We start from the raw sequence: 25,795 nt of genomic DNA, 5'->3' as shown, positions 1-25,795 counted from the left end.
CTTACATTTTTCCAACAGAGGTACCACTGGAGCTCTAAGTCAAAACAATGAAATAAAAATTTGGAAAAAAATATTAAACTATCAACTGATGTCTTATTTCTTAGAGCATTGCCTAATTACACTAGCAGATTATCAACTGCAGTGTCAATACCAAAATACCGAGTTAGTTTTTATACTGTTCCTTGTGGTGTTATGTACTACACAAACTTTAGAAAAAACTCCCAGAAAAATTTGAACCTTTACTGCAAAAGAAATTAATGCAAGCAAATGGTGTTTTTAAGTACTAAAGAGTTATGAAGAATTGCTTCATCATATCCTGCTAAGGAGTAATAGCTATACTTTATTTTAACTTGACATGCTGCAGAACTCATATTCATATAGGTATTTAGTGATCCAAACGTCATGGTCATATATAGTATAATTACTTACATGAAGGCTCAACTTCATATGTAATCTTTTAAAAAAGATGCTTCAGTGGAAAACTTGCTTTGGTTCTAACAATTAATAAGCTCTTTAACAGTGAAAATGCTTTGGAGGGGTTGGAGACTATTGACCACAGATCTTGAGCACAGTTAACAATCATCAGTGTTACTCCTTCTTGACAGTCTCTGTGCTTCTTCCTCCTTCACAGTAGAGCCAATACAATGAGAACAGGTAGAGTGCAAGACAAACCATCAAATCATAGTGGTAGAGTGTCACAGCAAATAAAAGAAAGAAGAAGAAATAAAAGATTTTGCAAGCAATATGTTTTAAACCTGGAGACTCACTAGGTAACTTAAGTGCTTCACTCTTCTGGTTAGAAATATCTGCAGAATCAGAAATGTGCTGGCTTTCCTTCTGCGAGTCATCAAGCCAGTTTAGCATTTTTTCCTCAGTTACTAGATAGTCAGATTGAGAACCTGTCCCTCCAACTTCTTCAGTAGGCTTACTAATTAAAGACTGTGGCCTCGATGACTTCTCTTGATTGAACTCTCCTTGATGGAAAAACTGATCTATATTCCTTCCTCTTCCTTCTCTAGAAATCCCTATGTCTGAAGTGGAAGGTACTCTTTTTTCAGCTTCAGGAGAGAGGTTTTTATTAAAACATGTCATTTCATTCGGTAGACTTAAATCATATCCTGGCTCAGCAGCAACCTTGTCAATGACTTGGAATTCAAAGTGTCTATACAAATGCTCCATATCTCTTGCCACAGTGGACCCTTCAGAAGAGGCCACTGAAGAGCTTTTAGAATGGTAACTGGGCACAGCATTTGTACCAGAAGGTGGCATTTTTGTTTCAGCTTCAACGCATAAATAGGAAAGTGCACCAACATGGCATTCTTCCCTACAAAGCGCTTCTGCTTCCTCACTGTATAGATGCTTCTGGGCACTGAGGGGACGTTTAGATACTTCTGAACATAAACCCTGCTGCAAATCTTTCTTTTCTGTAGCAGAAGCCTTTACTGCTTCTCCTACAGGTAGAATATTGCCGATGTCTGGTTGTGCTTTGGCAGGTTTTTCCCTGCTATTGCATACAGACATCGTTTCTCCTTGCAGTGTTTCATGTACACGTGCATTATAAATATCTAAAACTGATTCCTTTTCAAATTCAGTGTCATATAATACACCCACTGTGTTGAGTTGACAAAGAGCATAATGTGAACCATCATTTCTCCCTTCATGTGTATCAAACGCTGTTTCCTTTTCCTCTGTGGGCCTGTCACTTAGCGCAGTCTCTTGAGGTAGCTGAGCAATTACTGCTTTTTCACTGGCAGACATTTTTTCTGGAGCACTTTCTGATGTTGTTTTAATTATATAAGCTGTACCTGCCTCTGCTTCCTCTGTAATACCCTGCTTGGAGACAGAAGACTTTTCACAACTCTCTGCCTCCTGGCAGGCAAACAACTCCTTTGTGGAAGCCGCACTCCGAGGCCCTGCGCTCCCCCTTGCTCCCCACCGAACCTCACTACCCACTTCTTGCCACCTCTGCTCCGCAGGGTTTGCTTTGCTTTCCTTTCCTACCAGTCTTCCTTTGTTTGTGTTGTCTGACGTCCCTCTGTCTTTTAACCTCGTGACTCCTCTGTGTTCCCAAGTGTCTTCAGCTCTCCTTTCATCCCCCAGGGAGGGTGCCGGGGGGTCTGCCCGTGTGGGCCCTGGTGCCTGTTTGTTGTCTTCAGCTGGCAGAGGCGTTGTGTTCAGCACTTTGGCAGTGTGTTTTCTGTGTGACTTGAAAGCCTTGGGTATTTCCTCCTCACCGATTAGTGCTAAGTCCGCTACTTCGATGACTTTCTTCTCCTTCCCTACATCAGTGTTATAGTTCTTTCCTGACATTTCACCATCTCCTTTTTTTTGCATATATTGGCTTTTTGTGGAATCTATTGAGACATCGGCATATGCAAAAGTGTCGGCATATAAATCTCCTCTTAAATGTACCTGAACTTTGCTTTCAATCATCTGGAATTTTCCTTCATTTTTGTCAGCATCTGACAACAATGAATCCAGAGTTTGGTGAGACATTTGTGGCACCTGGTGCTCCGGAGCTGGATTAGCATTGCCATCCAGCGTTCCTGCTATGCATGCATTTAATTGCATGGATTCATCATGCTCTGGAGAAATGGTTTCTGGTCTCGTTTCACAGGCCCCTTTTGAAGTATCAGCAGCATCCTCACTGATGAATAACCTCTCCATCATCTTACTTCCCAAGGCACTATCTGTTTCACCTTTTGAAATATCTGTGTGGCTCCCTCCTTGTCGGCTTGAGACAGTGGTCATAATATCGAAAGCCTCATTCTGCTTTGTCCCAGGAATATATTTTGCCGACAAAAGCTTTTCACTGGTACTAGTATGTTCCAAAGACAGCTCACCGCTGTTTACTGAGCCAGCAGTGACTTCTTTCCCTGATTGCTGACTATCATAATCTCTTAGGGAATACTTAACTTCATCTTTTAATTCTCCTGCTATCTCTTGTGAAGTGTTTTCAGATGAGGAACTGAGAGGCACAGGGTACCTTAGCGAGTCACTGCTTCTTTCTATATAGGTTAGCTTTTTCTCCAATCTTTCAGTTTCACTTGGAAAATTAACTGGTTCTGTTGTGTATAAATTCCTTTCATCTCTGGAAGAGGTACCTCTAGCTCCTGTGAAGTGCTGATTTAGCTGAAACAATAAAATAGAAGAGAATGATCAAAAAGCACTTTGCAAAAATATGCCAAATAAAGGAGGCAGGATTTCGCTGCGGAAAGTTTTGTTTTCAGTAATAAAGCTTTCATGGAAACATGTTCCAAACCATTTGCAAAATTTGCATTGTTTGTATCTTTTAACATAGGTAATGAGCTTTATGGCGGTGCTGAAAGGAACAGGAAATAAAATAGCATTCAGAACCCCCTGTCTTTATTCATGAGTTCAGCAAGCTGCTAGTGCATTTTATACAAATTAAATCTGAAGAGAATATTCCCTTAAAGGGAGGCTAATTCATTCTCTATACATTCAGTTCTAGGTTCGGAGAGAGTGAGGCATGGGGTGAGGGGGGAGGATTAGAGCTTAAATGAGGGCATCGATACAGTGCATCAAAGCCCGGTAATGTACAGTATTGTCCAGTAAAACAAAGACACATCTCACACTGACAAATACTGTAAGGATTATCTGTGCTTCATTTATCTCAGATACCATTTTACAGGCTTCAAACCAGACTGTTTTTAGACAATTTGGTAAGACATGAGTTGGAAGTAAGACTAGTGAAGTAAAAGGCCAGAAACTAATCACTCCCCCTCCTAGCTCCCAAATATCATATTGTATTATTCAGCTATGCCTGCTTGTCATTGCACTCTCTTCTCACTTTAGCATAGTCACAGTGATAGCACTAGCTGATCAATTAGAGGCTGGCTTCTTGGGCACCCCTTTATGCATTTGCACTTGCTGTAGATACCCCCATTACAGTTTCTCTTATTAATATGTTTTCTGCAAAGCCTCTGCAAACTATTAATAGTAAAACGTCACTCAAAGAAAAGTGAGGGAGCTAATGTCTCTGCAAATTCTGTTTTAATGACCCTCTGCCAACCAGTGCTCAAGTGTATTTGAGTTCTTCGGTGATGCCAACTGTCAGGATTTAACAGTGAGAAGCCTGTGGTTTTTTTCCCCTCCTCATAACTGACATTTGCATGATCTCAATAATTATATGCAAATCTTACGATTTCCCCTTCTTCTCACATAAGGCTCATGTTACTTGTCAACTGCACAGCTGTCTTGTGAGCCAATGCCTGTGCGTTTCAAAGATTTGGTTGTATTTCCATCTATTATAAGCCTTCATTGTTTAATTCATTAAAGAGCGCACAGTGCAAATTAACATCTAAATTATAGCTCCCCCTTCATTTATTGTACAGACAATCCTGGCAATTGATAAACAAACGGTTATGTTTGATCCTGCTTCTTGTAACAGGGTGGACTGAGAACAACAAGGGATTTTAGAGGTCCTTCTTTTTATGTTTCACCATTAAAAAAAAAAAAGAGACGTTGACTTGCAGGCAGTGAAGAGTCCCACAATAGGCAACAATTTTCAACTTTTTTAAGTAAAGGCAAGAAAAATTTATATTCAAATAAGAGGAATTTATTCTCTCTCTATCAATAAAAAAAAAAGAATGGTTCTCATCTTCCTCTCCTGTCTGATTCAGCATTCACATTTTCAAAGGTGATAGCTATTATAATCTATGATTATGAATCTATGCACCCAAATGATATGAGCTGAGAACAGACACTGGGAATAATAGATTGCTGTACGTGTCTCATTTATTGCCATTTTTTCCTTTCATACTGAAAAATGCAAGCCAAACCACACACACACAAATCCAAATAGATTGAATGTTCACTGAGTGTGAAATTGATTACAAAAAATTTAATGTCAAATACTGATATAGAAAATCTACTAATATAAATATGTGTACATTTATTTTGCTTGTATAGCATGTCACATAATTATCTTTTGAAAAACTCCAAAAGCAAAAAGTACCATAAACGTAAGAATTTTACCAAATATAAAACATTTATTTAAAAATATTCCTATCTTAAAGACTAGGAGGGGAGATTTGTAAGATGCTGCTATTCTAATTCCTTCAAACTGTCATTTAGAAGCTCTGGTAAAGAACTAAAAGGGAGAAGTCATTAATTTAAGACCAGAAAAAGTTGATGCACTACACTGAAATCAAAGCACCTTCTATTGTTGAATCAGTTAGGGATTCAATGAAAGTACAGACCAAGGCTTTACATTTGTAAATTAGTACATCAGTCAGCTTTGATAAAAGGGGGCATTTCACCAGCTTTGAAGCGTAAATGGATTCATATCATTTAATACAGTAGATATAATTGTATAACACTTACCAGCAACTCTAATTCTTTTTCATCATCTTCATCATCACCCTGGTTGTATTCTGCATTTTTATCTTTTATATTCTTATTAGCTGGTTTGGTGTCTTTGTCTTCTGCTTGTGAATAAACAATCTCTGGGATGTTTGTGTCTGAAGAGTTAACAAAAACATACTTGAAGAATTTCCATGAGGTTGTTTGTTACACTATTTTTTAATTAATATGTGAAGTAAGGAAGAATTAATTAAACTGGGTGCTGTACCTGAAGTCCTTGAATTATTCCATGTGTCATTGTCAGATGTTGCCAATATTTCTTCTTTGCTGTTAAACAAAAAGAACTTCCTGTGTTATTCTGCAAAAAATATTGTTCTAATTCCTCTTGGACTCAGATATAAAGACCACTAGTTAAATACACAAGATTTTGATTGCTGTTTGAAATTCTGAAAATAACAGCTTTAAAAAAATTAAGATTTTTTTTTTTGAGTGACCTGATATTAAGTCTTGGTCAAAGAAAGAATTGGCTAAGAAAATTAAAATGTGTTGACCTTCAGATTACATTGCAAAGCTGATGGGTTTTCCCAGGCCTTTTCTGAGAAAGCGGCACAAAGGTGATTAGATGGGTCAGTGACAGGAGAGCACAACTTTGGGGTCAGACAAGGGTCTGGAAGGATGTATGTGTTCAGGACACTGAGCATCTCTCTTGCTTATATTTTTCAAATATTTGTATGTATACAGAGATGGCTGGAAAAGACATCTTTGTTACCTGAAATAAATCAAAAGATTCTCCCTGCGTGTATACAGTATAAATCCTGTTGCTAAGCTATGCCTGGCCAGTAAGAATGAATTCTGCTTCCCTACAGCCTGTGTAATTTTTGCTGTTGCTTTGCTGGCTGTGAAAACAAAGGCCAGGTCCAACACAACAAACACCTACAGAGAGGTACCGAGTGCCTGCAGTCCTCACCAATATCAATGCAAAGTGATAGCAGTTTGAATTGCCTGCTTACAGGGATGTAACCTTTAGTGGAAAAGGAAAAAAAAAAGTAAAAAGAATGTCATTTGTGTAAAATGTAAATTATTATATCACTCCTAATGACTTCTCTATGAGGAGTAATTTTTTTCTCTAGGTCTTAATTTATGCGTTTTTCAACCAGCCGTCCACCTCTCTTACTGAAAATTACTTTCTAATTTTCAAATATTAATCTTTTCCCCTTCTATTTTCTCCTAGTGTCTTTCATTTGAATTGATATAACATTAACTCTACCATCTAAATGCTTAATTCAGAAGGAGGATGCTAAATTTATACTCTGTTAAAAGAATCTGAACATAGACTGTTATCAACTTTTTAAAATCCAGCCTTTATAGGGATTGACAGACAAAAGCAGACAGAAGATCCTGCCAGTCTGGCATCTGATCTCTGACACTGGCCACTATCAGATACTTGAGGGGGAGATGTAAAGTTCTTGTGGCAAAATACTTGAAGTCATTTGCACTGTTCTATTATTAAATTTCCTCTTGGCTTTTTGTTGTTAGAAGCTGTCCTTGAAGCACAAGATTCAATGCTCTCTCAACAGTTATTTTTCATCATTAATTGCAATAATACTGAATATTCTTGCTATTCTTATGAATGTCACGTCATTTGTGAATTCTGGTACATGCATAGCCTCCGCACATTTCTCACTCTCCTACTCACACTGAATTGTACATTCCCCTGCCAGCCACTGCTATAAGCTGCATTTCACCCTGAAAAAGCTGGCAGAGCAGAGCCCTTGTTTACAGTAGATCTGTGGGGTTTTTAAGGTAAATCATTACTGCTTATTATTTACACATCTTTTTTTTTTTTTTCTTTAACTGTTCAAATGCTTGTCTTAGTGTTGCATCTTCTGTTTTTCTGTTTTCTTCTGTCCTTTTGCATCTTTTTCACCCACCTGTTTCCATAAGCCTAGACACTGTGTAGGTTGGGGCTTTACCATGAGACAGACATATTAAAGCATTTAGGTGCTAATAGGGTGTCTGCAAAAGCCCCACATGAGGAGCCAAGACACATATAACGCATGAGCTGAGTACAGTCACCCCAAAATAATGATCCTAAAACCACACGGGCACAGCAGGGAACCTTCTACTGTTATCGAGTGGGGGAAAAAAAGAGCGTCTGAGAGCTTTCTTTGAATGTAGCTGGCTACCTGCAGCGTTCAGCCATGTGGATGCAACTCTTGGGAAGCAAGGATGACGTTCTTTGCTGCTAGAAGGAGCTCTCATCTGCTTCTTAAAGGAATGGAGTTTGAGGCGTTTTTTACTTTCAAGAACCATTCCCAGAAGAAGGAGAGATGTTCATGCCCATGTCTAACATAACAGTCTACTGGCAGCCAGAGCTCATATCCAAGGTGCAGTGACACTTTCAGCTTCTATCACACTCTGATGAGATTAAAAACCTCACTGCACACACATCCAAAAAATAGCCAGATTACCAAGATGCAGACCATGTGAGAAGAAACTGGAGGGCAGATTTGCCTGCAGGACATGCTCTTGAAGTTGGATATACAAGCAGGATCCTTACTCTTTACCTTACTCTTCAATCCTTGGAGAAAAGAGAAATGGGATTCTGTCTCCTGTTCCATGTGTACCCTGTCCAGTGATTATTTTTGATTTTGACTAACAACTTTTCAGTGTAAAATATAGACACAGTCTTTGAATAAGGATGCTAAAGAGGAGTACCTATTTCCTAAACTTTTAAATTAACAAGTATAAAGCTTCTTCAAGATGGATGCTTAAGGGCACGTGACAGGATGGGGTTTACCTTATCTAGCCTTAGTTTTCTAAACACTTATGCTCAGACAGTCATGTACATCATCCCTATCACCAGTAGTGAGAGATTAACACTTCCGAAAGGAGATTCATTCCCTCTACCATGGACATTACAAGTGAGATGGAGTGACATATCCTGTGAAGGAGCTTCTCTGTCTCTGGAACAGAGTGACCACAAAAGGGACATACAGTGACTGCCTTAGGCTGGAACCACAAGTTTTAGATAATGGAAATTAGCTGAGTGAATCTCACCTTCTAACTCTAAATTCAAACTGGAATGTAGCCATTGACTTTTAGTGGCTGGGACTGTAACACAGAGTGTGTGACCTGAGCCCTTCAGTTTTACTTTTGTTATGATTAGAGTTGAATTTGTCCTCTTGTTCTAGTAGCGACTGGACACCTGGTCCACAAGTTTCTTTTCACAACTGCAACACAGGTAATAAATAGAAATGATAATACAGCCTCACAGCCTGGATTCACATGCAGGGCTTGTAACGTAGCTCCTTGCACATTGCACTGAATTTTATAAAGATTGCTGGTTTATAGCCCATTATTTATGCACACCTGTCCTGCAAATGCCATAGTACAGGGAAAGTCAGTGTAACAGCTATTTTCCTTATTTTACTTCTACATCAGAAATATCTGTCCTCATATAATTATTCTAGTGGGAAATCTAAAATTAACCTAAAATGAGCATATTGATACTGTAGTCTTTGAGGATTACAAGGAGCATAAAACAATAGTGATTTAACAGTAATACTTCAGTCTAAGAAGTGATATATGAAGATATTGAGACTACAGGTGCATACAACTGCAGAACAATCTCAAACATATACGTATACCCTAAAGACCAAAAAACATCCCAAGAGCCAATAAAAATTAGCCTCTTCATCAAACAGTGGCAATTAGAAAGTCTTTGTCTAGTCAGTAATTTTTTGACTGACTGTTTTTCTCTGTATTTCTCTGAAAATTTCCTAGCTCACTATCAGAATTCCATGAGCAGATTTTGTAATTATAATATTAATTAAGCTTTTGTTTTCTAAATTAATTATCTCACTGTGTTGTGGAGGGTGGTCTAAATGTGCCTACATTGTGTAGTGAGAGACACAACATTTATATTCTGTTTAAAAACATGTAGTTTTATTTTCAAGTGATCCAGGCATTCTGACAACTATTCGAGTTAGAAAAATCCATTATATCAGTTGACACAGTTCCCCTCCAAAATAAGTACCTGTATACCTCCAGAAACTCAGTTGTTTTTTCTCCTGCAGCTGAATGGGTCACATCTTCATAAAGTATATCAGGAATTTAAGAATTTCTACCAGCTTCAAAAGAATCAAAACCACTTATGCTCATGTGATTCATTCTTGATGGAATTACCATTCACTTGGACTCAGTAATAAAAAGAAAGCAGGAATGAGAACAGGTTGTCACTATAATTTTGCATTTAGAAAGAACAAATGAGAAGTTCCGGGACTACTTAGTAGGACTGAGAAAACTGAAAAGTTGATGGACATTATGTGAAGGAGTTCAGAAGACTCAAAGTTATGTGGAATTGGCATCCCAAACAGAAAAAAAAAAAAGTTTAACTTGAATCCTGAAGATATGAGGAGTAGACAGACAATGTGATAAGAAAAAAAAAAAAAAATTATTTAGCCAGTAAACAATACTGCTTTGATTTCAGAAAGGTTTGGGATAAACTAAGACATGTCAAGGCTTTGGAATTAGTCTTTTTAAGTTAAATAGGGAATTTTTTTAGAAGTAAGGTTTGATCAAGATTTCAAATAATCTATGTTTAACCCCCTAATCAAAAGACTTCTAAACTTTCTACCACAGTGCTAGTAGTGGAGTAGAAACTTATAGGAACAGAGATCTTACAGGGCATAACTAATAGGAACAGAGATTTAGAAAATGATATTATTTCATCCAGTCTGGGAGCAGAAATTGGTGTTTAAATATGCTCCAATTCAGAGGAGCATATATTTTCCAACCCAAAATACTGAGAGACCCAACAGAGGAAATCACACATTGGTTTAAAAGCTTTGCTGTTCAAATCTGTCAAATTGGTCCTGAATCTACTGTAACAGTATCAGAAGAGTAGGAAAAGTACTATCTATATTTAGGAAAAAGAAGAGAAGTAGTGTCAGGGCAACTACAGACCCAGGTAACTTTAAAAAGTTTTTACAATAGTTTTAGAACAGAACTTAAATGAAAGAATAAATACAGATGAATGGCAAATGGCATAAAAAAATGCCAGACTCACCTGATAATATCTGTCTTTGATAAGATTACTATATTTCCCTTGTCTAAAAATCACTTATCTAGTCTATCTGGACTTCATTAAAGCATTTTTTATGCAGCCACATGGGAAATTTATTAATTAAACTGGAGAAGAGGGAGATGAGTACAAGAGCTGGGCGGTGGGAGAGGGGCCTGGTGCCAAGGGGGGCCTGGCGAGCTGAGCTACGCAGAGCTAGCAGACATCACCAGGGAATTGGAGAGGACTGGTCGTGTGATCAGGCTTAGTCAGTCAGGTTATTACAGACCGAGACACAAAAAGTCAAAGTTAAATTAAATCTGTGGCACATAGGAAGTTGGGAGATATCACCAGCACAGGGGAGGGTTAAAAGAAATGGGTGGCCTGGAGGATCAGAATAATAGATAAGGGATGAAATTCAAAATTATAAAGTGCCAGGCTGTACATTTAGGGATTAGAGAGTTTTTGCCTCAAAATTAGGGTTCAGCAATTGGAAGAAACAGGCAAATAAGAAAAATCCGAGTTTGTTTTTGGCAGAAAATTTTTCCAAGCCACTGTTGTGAGATGGCCATGGCAACAAAGCAGAGTTCTGCAGTAATATGTCAGAGAAGGTATTCCTAGTAAGGAAAGATTTCCAAGAAATATTCATGTTGCAGCACCAGGCATTAGCAAGAACTCCTCTGGAACATTTGTATACAATGTTCAAGAAAGATTAATTCAAACTGGAACAGATGCAGAAGAGGACTACAAGAAGACTGGCAGGATGAAAAATCTGTATTAACCAAGGAGACAAAATGAGTATTTCTATTTTCAGCCTAGCAAAATAAAGTCTGAGAGGAGAAATAGATGTTCTTTAGTATTATAGCAAAAGGGTAAATACTGAGAAGGCAGAAAAGATATTAAGCAGCAAGACTCTGTTAATATATTAATAGAAAGAGTTCACAAAGACATTTGTTGTGGAAACTTAAAAGATATGTAAGCATTGGAAATTATATCCTGTAATTTTTCTGTGCAAGTACCAGGCGCAAGAAGCTGAGAAGGTGCCAGTATGGAAACACAGACATATTTTTGTGAACGGGATTATGCAACATGTTTCCCAAGGGATAAGACTTCACGGTTCCATAGTGCCAGTCCAGCCCTATTTCAAATGTTCCTATGCAGCTATATGCCCTCGGAGTTATGCTTTCAGGAGCACACATTTCACTGTGGAACAGCAGGTGCTTTGGTCTGGTCTGAAATAGGTTTGGGACTATGGCCAGGAGCTACTAATCTCTTCATAACGGGTGAGGTTGTTATAGTTTGTCGTGGTTTTAATTTACACACCAATATTTGGCAGAAGTTGTGTCTGTATAACCTGCAGCACCATTCACTTTGGTCACATTCACCATTCACTTATGCTAGATCTTAATACCTAAATCACAAGATATTTATTTTACAGAATGTGGGAAAAGGCTAAAACTGTTGGAGGACAGAGTATGGAAAGATGAAAATGTACCTGTAAAACTCTTGAAATTAATGCAACCTGAACAATTTTATACTATGTCATATTTAAAAGAAAGTGTGGGAATATATTATTTAGTCTGAAATTTAAAGAGGTATGGAGATGTATTAAAATATTTAAAGAATATATTTTTCAAATATTTAGTTAAAACATATAAGAGGGAAAAATTTTTTTAGTACAATTTTATTTAAAAATCCAGATAGGCTTAGGCTCTCACAGAATCTTTTATGCTCCTATTTTTTTCTTCAAAGTGGATTCAAACTCAAACAAACCTCTTCTACCCTGAAGTTGAGGTGAAGCTAAAATGTTCTCATGAAAGGAGCTGGCAAGACTGAAGTTGCTAACCAAACAGTAATTCTATTTTAATTTCAGGTCAGATTTCCAAACCTAAGAGGAGCCTAATACAGCAGCAATACAACTAATGCTTTTGGACCTAGTGACAAAAATAGCCAGCCTTGATGAACAACGATGCCACTGGGATGTAAACAACACATGAGATCCTTGAAAAGAAGTAGTTAAATGTGTCAGGAATGTTTTACTGAGAAGCAGAAGAGCAAAAAGTAAATTAGTGCAGGTAAGTGCTCAGGTTCGAGAAGTCAGTGGAGCCAGACAGGCATCCTGCACAAAACTGTAAAGCCACAAAGCTGGAGAGAGGAGGGGCAATTAGGGAGGGAAGGGCTGGTAGTTTGGTTTGGTTATTTTTGTATCATTAGCAGCAGTTGTCATGTCAAAGGGAAGTAGAAGTGGAAATAACTACATGTATCTAAAAAGAACTAGCAACAACAAAAATTATTTTTAAAATTTAACCTGCGCATTGGAAGCAGAAAATTTGTAAAAGATCTGGAGGAATTGTGTTAAAAGAATATTTATGAGAAACTAAATAAAGGATTTGCCACATGTAATTCTGAACTTCAGTAGTATTGTAGGCAACATCATTCAAAACCCACAAACACACAATAAAAATAAATTTCTAAGGAAGAAAGAATTTTTGGAAAGCAGTAGGAAAGGCTGTATATGTGTAAAGCTCTAAACAGAGCTTTAAAGTTCTATTAAACTGTTGGTAAGTTATAACAGAATAAGAATTAAACCAATTTTTTTACTAACATAACCCCCCTAAATGGTTGGCTTACCAGAAAACTACATTTAAAATATTGCTCTATGTATACTGGCCTTAAAATACCAGAGAGATGAGGAAGAAAATATTAGCAAAACCAGTTCATAGAGAGAAGAAAACTCAGAAAGGGGAAAAAAGCTGGCAATAATAAAAAAAAAAAAAAAAGAAAAAAAAAGTAAAAGAAATGTTAAAAGTTTGCTTTTAGTCTCATTATCATGGTGAGACTACCACTGAAGATACATCCCACCCACCCTCTGGGATCTAGATCCAAATCATGTCCTGGCCTCTCTATCCTTGTACAACTCACAAAAGGGGTTCAGGAGCCACCAAGGAACCTGATGTGGATCTCCAAAGTACAGACTTTGACTTCTTTTGTGAAGGGGTGTCCATACTTAATTCTGTTCTATCACACTCACTGAATATATGAACTAAATATTTAACAAGTAATGAGAAAATCATTCCTTGCCTCCATAAGGCTCAGTCCAAAACTTACTATAGGAATAAGTCTCCTGTTGATTCGAACTGATGTTCATGTAATTAACTGTTGATAATACAGCCACTGCACAGTTTCTTATCACATATGGTTCCAGCACCCTATAAATACTAGTCTCAAGCCCTGGTGCTGCCAGAGAATTCACAGCCTAGCTCGAGAATGGGAGGTACAACCTTGGCTTGAAGCCACCTTTGTGCTTCCTGAGGCCTCACTTCACTGTGCCTCAGCACAAGCCAGGGCTGTCAGGTGGCATGGAGATGCCAGGGAAGCTGAGGATTACCTGCCTGTGCACCAGCATAAGAGGGCACACATCTTATTTCCCCTCTGGAGAATTTCTAACGTGGAACACTGCCTGCTGGAAGTGTGTCAAACAGCTTCCCCACCAAGTAACACTTGACCTGTTATTTCTAGTCTTGAAAATCGAGAGACCATAAAATGTCTTCAGCAGAGTCACATGTGGTGGGGCATCTTTATATGCAACCACCTATAGGTTGTGGAGAGAAGACATTAAGTAAGCGCTTGGTTTCCTAGGAGCAGACCAGTACCATGCACAGAGGCTCCAGTGCCCAGTAGCACCCAGCAGTGCTGGCCACACTGGAGCCAGCCAGGCTGGTAGGCAACAGGATCCAACCTCATCCAGAGGTCTACCTGCAAATTGTACCTGCACAGGCTTTCAGCTCCTTGCAGCTAAAGAAAAGAGTGAGCCTTGATAAAGCTAAGGAGCAAAATCACTGTTATTGCAGGAAATGGTGCTTATTTCTGATTTGTTTACCTGCACATTTTGTGTAAATGAAGGCAGAATATTATTTTTATGAACCGTATGCTCTCATTTAGAATTGACACTAATGAATGCAAGGCCCTTTCCCCCTCTTGTTTGCACCATCAAATTAATTAGCTCTATTGTGACATCAGTATTTTTCTCGAGCAGTTCAAGGCTTGAGCATTTTCCTTTCTTTTTCTAAAGGGCATCTTCAGTGCCCTTTATCTACCATAAGAATCATGCATCACTTCTATTTTTCACAACTAATGCTGTTTATTATAGAAACTGATTGTGATGTGAAGATTGTTATACCGTGTGGCAAATTGCCCAAACAATTACTGTAAATGCATGAGCCATAAACTGTACTGCCAAGGACACTGGTAGGTTAGCTTCTATAAAAGAAACAATTAGAGTCTGAGGTGAAAATAATAGAGATGAGATGACAGTTATTGAAAAGGCAGAACATCCAGTTTAATGTTGTAAATACAGGTTTGTGGATTACACTGATGGTTTTAAAGTGTTCATGGCTTATTGAATGGAATAGAATATTGCATACTTTAGAATGGGGCCATAATTATTATTCCTTTTTAATTGTGATGTCTGATGCATTTGTGAGCAGTTGTTGAGAACATCCTCACATTATACTGATTCTAGGTCTAAATTATCATCCTGCTCCAAGGGGGGTTTTTTTATTATTCTTACTATTTTACTTTTTTAACATTTTGTTGTTCAGGGTCTGTTCTGAACAAAGTATTTTCTCTTGAGGAACTTAGAGTGCTTAGAGGGTTACAGCAATAATTATTTCAGTTTCAGCCTACACACTTCACTGCTTTAAATCATCATTAGAAGTTTCATCCCTCAGCAACTCCTGCTGAGACAGTCTTAAACTCTTAGAAGCCATTAGATAAGAATAGCTTATCTTTATAACAATTTGTATATAAAGGTATTGATAAGAGTTTGCTAGAAATTAAGGGAATACATTTTTTTCTTAGGAATCCTCTTAATACAGAATAAGTTTTTTTATGATTGCTAGAGAATTTCAATCATTTAAACCAGATTTACAGCACATGAAGATTACAGTGCATTAAAAAAAAAACAACAAACAAAAAAAACAACAGTGTACCCTACGAGGAGATAAGTTGCGACAGATTATGGTAGATATGAAGATAATACAGGAAAAGTGACACTACTGCATGAAAAAATTATACGATCCTCTGCTTTTCTAAGATAGGACATAAGGATAAAACCCAATGAAATAAAATTCAAATATTAGACCACAGAGAGGGCACTAAACAACTGGACACAGAATTATGATTGGTCAAGAAGGCAGAGGTGCTGGGCACATAAAATCAGAACTGGGGAGAGTGTGCCCAGGGTTTGTGAAGAGAGGACAAAGTGAGCAGCAGAGCGAAGACGGCAACCAGCAAAAGGCAGTCAGTGTCAAACACCGCAGCATGTGCGAGCTCTGAAGTACCAACTCCATTAGTGGGGGGGGGCAGCTGGAAAAAGGCAGTAAAGAGGCTTTGAAAGTAAGTTGCAAGGAAACTAAGTACTCAGCTGTACCACCTTTCAGGGAAATGCTCTGAAGTCGTTTTCAGGCTTTCACATCCTGTTAAGAGAAGCTGATGTCAGTGCTAGGTAGGGGCATCACAGCTGTGCTGGGAACCGATGGTGCTGGACCGAAGTTCAGGGAGCTGCTGAGGAGCAGAGCTGAGGGGTGGTTGGGCTGTGGGCCTGGGCAGCTGGCCCACACGAAAACTGCCTCCCACAAAAACCTGAGGCAGAGTCCAGGGAACTAGACCTTAGGTAGAGCAGAAATCAACAGCTGCACAAACTGCAGACAGACCAAGAAACTGCAGAGCAGCACAAGTGTGGCGTAGAGCATTGCTGTCCATGTTGACAACAAAGCAGAGGGTGACTGAAGCTCAGCAAGCACCATTCCTCAGTTCTGGGTTCCTGATGCACACACCCAAATTTCTACTTGCCAGGCAGCTTTACCTGAAAATATGGCTGATCCCAACCTGAGTATTTCAACTCCAAATAATCCCTCCTTGTGGAGGTGTCAAGTTATATGTGCCTGAACCATGGCGTTGCTGTTGTATGTCACCTGTGTCAGTGTCATTGCCTTCTGCTTATGTGTTTAGTTTTTTCAGGAGGTATTTAAAAAACAGAACCACAACAGAAAAATAATTTAACGTAGACAATGCAGAAAACAACAATTTAAGTTACATTGTTAGATTCCAAACTGATTGAGACCACACAGGAAATGATTCAGAAATTAAAGCAGAAACTGGAAAATAAATAAATAAATCAATCAATCAACAGCCATAAATGAATAGCTGAGTAAATATTAAGTAGAAATTGCTGAATAATATTTTAAAATATTATACCTTTACAAGTGATCCTATTAGAATGAAGCTGCATATATAAAATCAGAGCCCTTATTACAAATCTAGCCAAGATTGATTTTCTTTTATGACCTTCAACAACCAGCAATGTTAGAGAAGGCTCAGTCTAGTTCTTGGTAAATTGGTGGCACCAAACAAACAAGACTGACACTAATTAGCTCCCTTGTTGATAGTCAGGACACAGAGGATAGAGGCATGGAGACAGAGTGACCCACTCATCATTAGAGCAGTAGGTGAGGATATTTACACACTGGCATGGCAGTGGAGGGCTGCACTGCAGCTACCATTTTGAAACTATGCTGTGAATAGAAGACTGCATTATCAGGAGAGCCAGTCTAGCAACCTTAACAAGCACTGTGTACAAAAAATAGAGCCACACAGAACCTCTACTGAAATATTTTAAATACGAGGAAGATAATATTAATCTGTGGTATTTCCCCAGTTTGAGGAAATACTGCTTAGTTTTGGTCATCTCATCTAAGAAAAGGGGCTGACACTAGAAGCGGAGAAAATGTGGGCCTGCAAAAGGACTATAAAGGACTGTCAATAGCTTCTAAACAAGGAGAAACTGGAAAGGAAGTTTGGAGAGCAAAGTGGAAAAAGATGCTCAGAATAAGCAGTATATAGTATGATGATTAATAGTATCGAGGGGCACAATTGATCAAGAGAGAAGCTGTAAGGGAATTTGAATATTTTTTCTGAAAAGATAATTCCCAATAGGGTTCAGGCAATGTTTGTAATAAACCTATTTTTATTAAGATTATTGGATTGTTGCTATCCAGAGGATTATATTTTCCAATTACTAATATTTTCATTTTTCAGTCTTAGTTTGTGATTGAAGCAGGGACATATGTGGCACAGAACAAAATGCATTGGCCTGGTTTGGGATGAGAATAATCATAGCCTCAAAGCAAACAGAGTCCCAAGAAATTAGTCTTTATTTTCTAGCTCATTAAAAAAGACCTTGAGTTTTAATGGCAAAATATTTGTACATTTTTTTAAAAAAATATAGATGTATATATCTGTCCATTTGAAGATTTTAGTTCCACATGGTCTGAACCAGGATGCCAACACCAGTTTAGTGCTAGGGTCAAAGCTTTTACATAGCCTTGTCTATCCCAAACTCTCATGACTATAGGTATGAAGACTGCAGAAAAACCTGTGCATATTAAGTCAGTTGTATCTCAAATTAAGATGCAGAAATTATGAAGAGGAAGACTGTCATTTTTATCAGACCCTTTTATAACTCTGTCATGATTGTTGTACCTTATTATGATATGCATAGAACAATGTTGAAAAGAAACCCATTCGGAAGTCTTTTTACACAGCTGTTTTGTATGCAGATTGGTCAGAAATTTCATAAATCCCTCAACAGAATGGGAGAAACAAGGAAAATCTTTAGTAAAGACTTCCCTGGCCAAGGTCAGAAGATCTATTGACAGCTCCATTGTGAATTAGTAATGCAGCACCTTACTATTGGGATGCCTATCTAGGGCCAGACTACTGAAAAATAAGATGAGTTAGGAGCCAAGTTTCCTAAGGGCTAAGCTTGGCCTGAGGTCAGAGGAGACACTTCTCAGGTTGCATTTTGTCCGGAAGGCTCATGGTCAAGTATCAAAATGGTGGTATAGAAAGGAGTTGGGGGTAGAGCCCTTCTGTTCTTCTCTTGCTTCTTTCCCCCTCTATTTTAAAAGATGGAAGGAGAGAAAACCAAGTACCATCAACCGATCTTGCACTTCTCCCAAGTTGTATCTGGTTTGGATACATCTGAGAGGAAAAAGACCCTGGCCCGTGTGGCACCTGGTCTTTCCCTGGATCTCATGTGGAAAAAAATAGAGAAGGAGCAGTCCCCTACTGGCACACCAGAAAAAAGACATTTCCTAGAGGCTGACTGCAATATGCTGAGGCACGTATGCGAGAAGGTGACAGATGCCTTAGAGAGACCGTAGATAGATAAATGGCAGTCAGGTGAGGCTAAAACACAGATATCAGCCCTGGAGAGGAGAACAGAATGAGTGATCACAAAAAACCTTAGCCAGTCTTCTTGAGAGAGGACAACTATGATCTAAATCTTGAAAAGCAATTGTAAATTTAGTAAGTATCTCAAGAAAATAAATTCCCAGGTGATAACATGACAAGAGAAGACTTTTATAAACTCTTTTTTTTCTTTTTTTCCCCCCCGTGCTGTCTTACTACCAGACATCAAGAAGGCAGCTGTGTGATATGCGTCAATATTTCTATCAAGATCTGGAATATAACCTAGGAGATACTGGTGCAGATTTACTAGGGTAGCTGGGGAGAGAGGAAGACTGACAAACTCCCCAACCCTCTACCACAACATTAAGTGATCCAGACTTTAATATCTTATGCTTATCATCCAGCAGCCATAACCATTCTTGCAGGGACAATTATTATGCACCAAAGCAAAAGGTAAATGCAAATCCACTCGGTGCACCTAAGTGCAAGGTAAGAAAAACCTGACAGCTTTACCTAGTTCACATTCAGTCCTGTAGCTCAGTGCTCTTTAGGACTGCCATTAGCAACCAACAGTAATAAATCTCTGGGTTTAGTGTCAGAGTATCAGCTGGTTCCACAGATCAGGAGGAGAGTGGAGAGACAGTCAGAAAACCAAGCCCCCCATTATGCTTTGGCATATCAACTAATATTTTCTTGTGTGTCACTGAAGGCCTAGGGATCAAATAGCCACTTCTAACATGCTCCCACGGTGTTTAAAAGTTCTTCTCTCTTCCTTTGCACTAAGGCAGGGACTAAATTTAACTTGCAAAGTATTTGTTTGGACTGTTTTTTCTACCTTTTGTAACTGAGAAGATAATACACATTTTATCTTAAAAATATGATGGATGATAGGTTCTCTGAACTTACACTGTAGCTGAATCAATTGCTTCCATTTCAGAGCTGCAGTGCCTTGGCTGGATCATGGCTTAAAGTTCATAATCAGAATAAACAGCTCAAATGACACTGGTAGTGAATACATTGATTAAATATGACTCCAGTGCTCTCAGTTAATCTTTCACTGACTTTAAACGTCTTTTCAGGACTAACATTTAGTCAAGTCAAGGTAAATGTAATGGAACAATTTTTTTCCAACTGAACATTTATGAACTATGATCCTGAACAGTGGACAGAAGATAGAGTATTGAAATGGTCATTACCAGCCTGGTTCAATTTGCAATACAGATATCTCACTAAACAAGGGACATGGAACAATGAAACACAGGAGTTTCTTTAGCAATATATTTATATTTGTCTGAAGGTCTTTAATCAATGATCTGAAAGAGCATAGCAATAAACTCTGGTCCTGTAAGTATTAACATTCAAGAATAGTTCTACATATGCAGAGTTCTACAAAGTTCAGTGAGCCTCCTGATGTTCATTATTTATTGTGCATATTGCAAGATCAAGTCAGTTGCTGCATTAAAGAGCTCTAAGGGTCAGTTGTAATAGTGTTACAGTATTGGTATATTTAAATAAACTGATGAAATTGTAGCAACTGAAAAAAAGAAATCTAACAAAAGCTTTATAGCAACCAATATTACCATTACACTAGAGCACAAATTTCTGTTCTGTAATGTTGAGAGCAGTTTCTAAGGCAGATCATGGAAGTGAGTGATAACTAACAAGATTCAGAGTAAATGCTACAGTAAGATTGCCAGCAAGGCAACCTGTTATTTTCATATGTTGTTACTTAAAAGTTCAGAAGCTAATTTTAATATTTCCAGTGCAACAAATGGATGGCACATGGGTAGCATTGTTCACAACCACAAAAAGCAAAAACGAGACAGTTTTTCAGTCTGCAGGTATTCTCCAATTAGGAGATCACAAGTATGGTTAGCATGTGTCTATTTGCTCTGTGCATGCCTTTTTTCATCCCTAACTTCCACCTGTTTCTTCAGCATTTCTGTGATAGAATTCAAAGTCGTGTGCCATTTACTTAGATATCTATCTTTAGGGTCTGTAATGTATTTCATAATTCAAATAGTAATCATGCCAGGATTTTGAAATATTATTATTAGACAAATAGAAAAAAGACCATTGAGCATATTTTCTGGCCAAGTAGGATTGCTCCCTGTAGAACATTTTTCAAGTGGTTTATCTTAACTTATTTTAAAATACTTTGGAGAGTAAGGCTGCAGCAATTTCCTTAAAAGATAACTTGAGTCACTATTGAGAAGCGTGTCCTAGCTCCACAGTTTGCTTTTACCCTACTTGTCTGAACAATATGTTTTAGACCACCTTAAATAATTATCCCGTGTCCCTGATAATCACGGTCTTCAAGTACCCAGAGAAGTCTTATTTTGGTGACAATGCTACCTACTTCTACAACTGGCAAAGACTGACAATGACCAGAAGGCAAGAGAAAGCCTGGCAATACTAGGTCAGACTGAACAGCAGAGGAGCGCTGCTTTCAGCTGGCTCCCTGTGAATGGGTAGCTTCTCTAGCAGCTGCTCTCCTGGTAAAAACAGTGACTGCAGTCACTTCATAATAATAGTAATAAACTTTAGTCAAATCCCTTATCTGTATGCTGATCAAAGTGTAACTTGTGACTTGAGATGCCAGAAACAGCCTTGAGATTAAATAGCAGTACACAAAGAAGATGTGTGTTTTAACACCTTTTCTGCTCTCCTTTTCCCCTTCCGATTAGGATCTGCAATAATCAAAAGAACAAGGATTAAAAGGGAACATAATTTAAATGTCATATTTTAAATGGACCAGCTGGGAATAATACGGTTGTTCCTCATAGCAAAGTATATGCGAAGCTATTTCCAAACATCTGCCTCAGAAGTCTTTGATTTTTTTAATCACACCATGGGTTTGTGGGAAAGGCTGAGAGGAGCTGATGCAGAACTGAGTTTCTTCAGGCAACCTAAGCACTGCTCTGCCATCTGCCTGGGGAAGACTGACTGAGCACAGCGCACTCCTGCCAGCCTGGATCTTCAACAACTTACTTCTTTTGCCTTCCATCAGAAAGGGGATGAGACAGTAGCTGAAGACAGGACAGTATTCATGCACAGAAGAAATTTTATTTAAGACCATTCAATATCTATGCTGCTGAAGGTGACATTGGTGGCCCACAGACCTGAAGTTTTTAATCTCTTCCCTCTCATTGTGCATTGTACGTAGAGCAGCTCTTGTACAAGACATTGCCCTATTTTGTGTTCTGTTTCAAAGTGGCATCATGGAGGGAAGTGAATTGATGTACTACCGTTCAAAGAAAGGTACAGTCTGGCAAATATGAAAAAAAGCACAGGACCAACATCAGTTGAGAGTGACACACTTGTGGGCTCAGAGAGGTAAGAGGGGTATAACTCTAACAGTTATGATAAAAACAATAGCTTTCCCCTTCCTTGTCAGAGGATGGGAGTCTAAATACACATTTTACCCTTTTGTAAAACAATTCTCATGTTCATCAGCCATTTTCCTTGTGCTCTTGCTCCTGCTGCTCTCTTGACAGATGGTAAACCAGGACCAAGCACAGAAATGGGGCACAGCTTCTGTCATGGGGGAAATGGTTTGCAGGTCGTTATTACTGTGCCATGCAGCATGATCTACAGGGGTTTGCCTCATGCAACAAACAAACAGTCCCTGTCTGATCAGACTGATGCAGGAGCCTGGGGTCCACAACAAAATCACGTGGTCCAAACCTGAGGACCAGGAGAAATTTGTGTCCAGAATCATTATCTGTGTCCCAAAACCATGAGAGTCAAACAAAACGAGAAAAGAGTGAAGCTAGTACAATTGATTTACATTTTTATGAATGTTTAGAAGTGTATATATATGACAGAAATTAGGCTTATTTACTGACAGAAGCTCTGTCTTTTCCAGTGACAGTCTTCAAATTTTAGGAGTCAATTTTTTCTCCAAGGTATATTTATAAGTATGTAACAGTCAAATGCACACTTCCAGATAGACTGAAACATAAACTAATTAATTTTAAAAATATTTTTTCAGAATATATTTTGTAACTGTGAATCCTTTCAAGATTTTTGAAAAACACACAAAAATGCTAAAAAGAACACAAAAAATGTTAAAATTTATCTTGGAAAGAATTTAGCTTGGAAAAATACAGTTAGATGCAAATACCTTATGAAATTTTAAGAGAAGACTATTTGTTCATGCCTAGACATAGAAGTGAAAGCAAGTGAAATGTATAATGCAAATCTAGTAAGTTTTGCATTATTCCATGCAGTTTTGCTTTTCACTATCATTTTTTTCAAGTGCAGCTTTTAAGGGTAAAATCTATTTTTATTTTTATTTTATTTCTTAATAAATAATATTTTAATTTTCATTTTATTTCTTAATAATAGTGTCAGAAGCCACCCCATTGCCCTCATTCACACAACTTTGTCCTGGCTCATATTCTTAAGCAAAACATGACACAGTCATATTGTGTTTCCTCAGTAACTTCCTTCAAAAGTGCATATTATTCCTTTCACTTAACTAATGCAACTAATCCTCACTAATGACATTTAATGAGCCACACAAGTATGCCCCAGAGTGGATCAGACTCTCTGCTTAAAAAACATAATTCTTTAACAGTTCTATTTTTTAACTGAAGAAGTAAATTGCACATTTTAAGAGAAAGTATAAATAACTCAGAGCCAAGATTAAAAAAAAAAAAAAAAGGTATAACTGATTTCTAAATTTTAAATAGAGGTCTAAATAAGTGTCCTGTTAAAATATCCTTCTATTTAGATTGCTATAAAGAAATCTTTAATTTAAGATCTTCCGCTCGTGGGCACGGGTATCAATATTTCTTACATGCGTATTTATTATGTGGACCACAGGTAAAATTGTTATTAATTCTGTGCATAACTGCTTGCATTGCTGCAGCTCCTAAGATGAGCTAGTTATGGTCTAAGACCCCTACTTTGCTAAATGTTCTATAAACATCCAGCACAGCATTTATAAACATCCAGCACAGCATCTATAAATGCTGCAGATTTTCTCATCTGAACATAAAACAAGAGGCGAGAGAGGGACAGGCCACTGGAGGAGAGCAGGGAAACAGGCAGCACTGTTCAGCATGATATGAAGGACTCGTAGCATGCCAGCAGCCTCACTTTGTCAATTTTGGGGGGTTTGTTTTTCTTGCGCTTTTTTTTCTAGACATCAAAGCAAAGGAGTTTTAATGAGGGTCTGAAGGAGAATAATGAGGTACTTTTGCAGATGTCTGCAGGGTGTTCCTCCTCACTCAAAGGGGCAACATGTACAAAGACACTTTGAAAAACAAGTGAGCAATGGAAGTTGGCATCTTAGTTCTTTTGAAACAAGAGGCCCTGATGGCGACCTCATTTACACTGGTGAAAGCTGTAACTCCTGTGAAGTCAATGAAGTCCCTGTAGCATAAAATTGGTCCTGGATTACAATCTGCCAGAACTGTCCTTCAGAAGCCTTGGTGACCACAGAAACCATATTCCAAAACTACTTCCAGTTCATTTTTACATTTACATATTTACATCCTTCTGCCATTAAAGAGGGCTTCAAAAGTGCACACAGAATTACAGAATCACAGAATTTTAGGGATTGGAAGGGACCTCCAAAGATCATCTAGTCCAATCCCCCTGCCAAAGCAGGTCACACAGGAAACACATCCAGGCGGGTTTTGAATGTCTCCAGAGAAGGAGACTCCACAGCCTCTCTGAGCAGCCTGTTCCAGTGGCCTGTCACTCTCACAGAGAAAAAGTTTTTCCTCATGTTTACATGGAAACTTCTGTGCTCCAGTTTGCACCACTGTTTGACAAAAATGTGTAACAGATCTTAATGTGAAAAAGAATCTGACCACTTTGTTTTTAATAAATAGAATATACAAATATACATATGTGCATGTTTATATATGAACAAATATGCACAGACACACACATATATATGTATATACATATATACATTCCTCTGCAGCCCGATATGAAGAGAGATAGCTTCACACTCTGATTAGAGATGAGGTAATTTTATGTTAAGAGTAGACGTGTTTTCACCTTTCCCATTTTTTAAAATACCTCTCTGTCTGACTTACATATAATACACATAGCATATATATGTAAAGAGGATGTCCTAGAAGAAATGCTTCTACAGCTTACACTAGCACTAGGTATGTCACAAGAGACTTCAGGGAATCCAAATTTGCAGGTCAGTCCTGAAAAAATCTGGAAGCCCAGGGCTCACTAAATTAAGACTCAGCTCTTCGTGTCCATCATCTGCTTCATGTGGGCTACCTGAACTCAGGCTGAAGTCACACTGCCTGCTGGTGATATTTGATATCATGGCCCATGCAGGGGACCTCAGGCTATCTTATTTACCCAGAATGGGTCATGTGACACTTCTTGAAGGACAGATATGATGCACAGAACCAGACACAAATGTCAGGGTCTGATGACATGGCAGGTAAAGGCACCATTCCCTCTGCTCTGATGTAACAGGGTGTTCCTCCACAGAAGCACCATTGTGATGGCCCCAGAGATGACCCAAGGGACACTTACCAGGAGAGCTTTGTGAACTGGCTATGAATCAGGCTTTGGGGCTGCTCTTACACCATGGTGCTGAGGCAGGCACTAAGCCATATTGCACACCTCTCCTCAAAGGGCTGACGTGTGATTAGGGCTGGCAGAGACTCTCAGCACAGTGATGCTGGGTTTTAGGAAGGGAGGTTCTGCATGGAGGAAGCCCTGGTTTTCTCCCTTCTCCTTAAGCTCCCACCACTGCTGTGGTTTTGTTCCCCTTTCCCCACTAGTTTAGTCCAATGGAAGAGCACAGGGAAGTCAAACAGCACTGCCTTACTTGGAAAGAGTATAGGAACCAAAAACTCAACAGGAATTCAGTTCTGGGATCTAAATATTACAAAGGATGCAGCAGGTAAAATATGGGTTTTTTCCTACAGAACTCCAAATGATTTATAGTAAATTTGGTGAGAAAGAAAATTGAGAATTAGATTTTCACAGGCAACTTTGTTTTGCTTACAGAAAGGAGTAAAAAAGAGACTAGGAAGCCAGAAGTTACTATTCCTGAGTGTCTCTCTTTACGTTGGGTTAAGTTATAAGTTAACCACTGCCACTTTATAATTAACATAGTACTTGCTTATATTTAATTAGAATAGTATATATGAGATAGATTAT

General features: G+C 38.4%; 1 protein-coding gene across 1 annotated transcript in view; it reads right to left on the bottom strand.

Moving 5' to 3' along the window:
- Positions 1-588: 588 nt before the first annotated feature.
- The window catches only part of PPP1R3A (protein phosphatase 1 regulatory subunit 3A), a 26,775-nt gene continuing 1,568 nt past the window's right edge, over positions 589-25,795 (bottom strand). Inside the window, exons 2-4 of the mRNA XM_010178420.2 lie at positions 5,594-5,652; positions 5,347-5,483; positions 589-3,132 (exon numbers count right to left, since the gene is read on the bottom strand). Of these exons, the coding sequence (XP_010176722.1) occupies positions 589-3,132; positions 5,347-5,483; positions 5,594-5,652 (2,740 nt within the window). The remainder of the gene's footprint in view (positions 3,133-5,346; positions 5,484-5,593; positions 5,653-25,795) is intronic.

This window comes from Antrostomus carolinensis, unplaced genomic scaffold (assembly GCF_000700745.2).
Source record: "Antrostomus carolinensis isolate BGI_N321 unplaced genomic scaffold, ASM70074v2 scaffold32741, whole genome shotgun sequence".
In the NCBI taxonomy this organism is placed as follows: Eukaryota; Metazoa; Chordata; class Aves; order Caprimulgiformes; family Caprimulgidae; genus Antrostomus; species Antrostomus carolinensis.
Note: the sequence above shows the minus strand (reverse complement) of the source record. Positions and strands in the feature narration are given on the sequence as shown.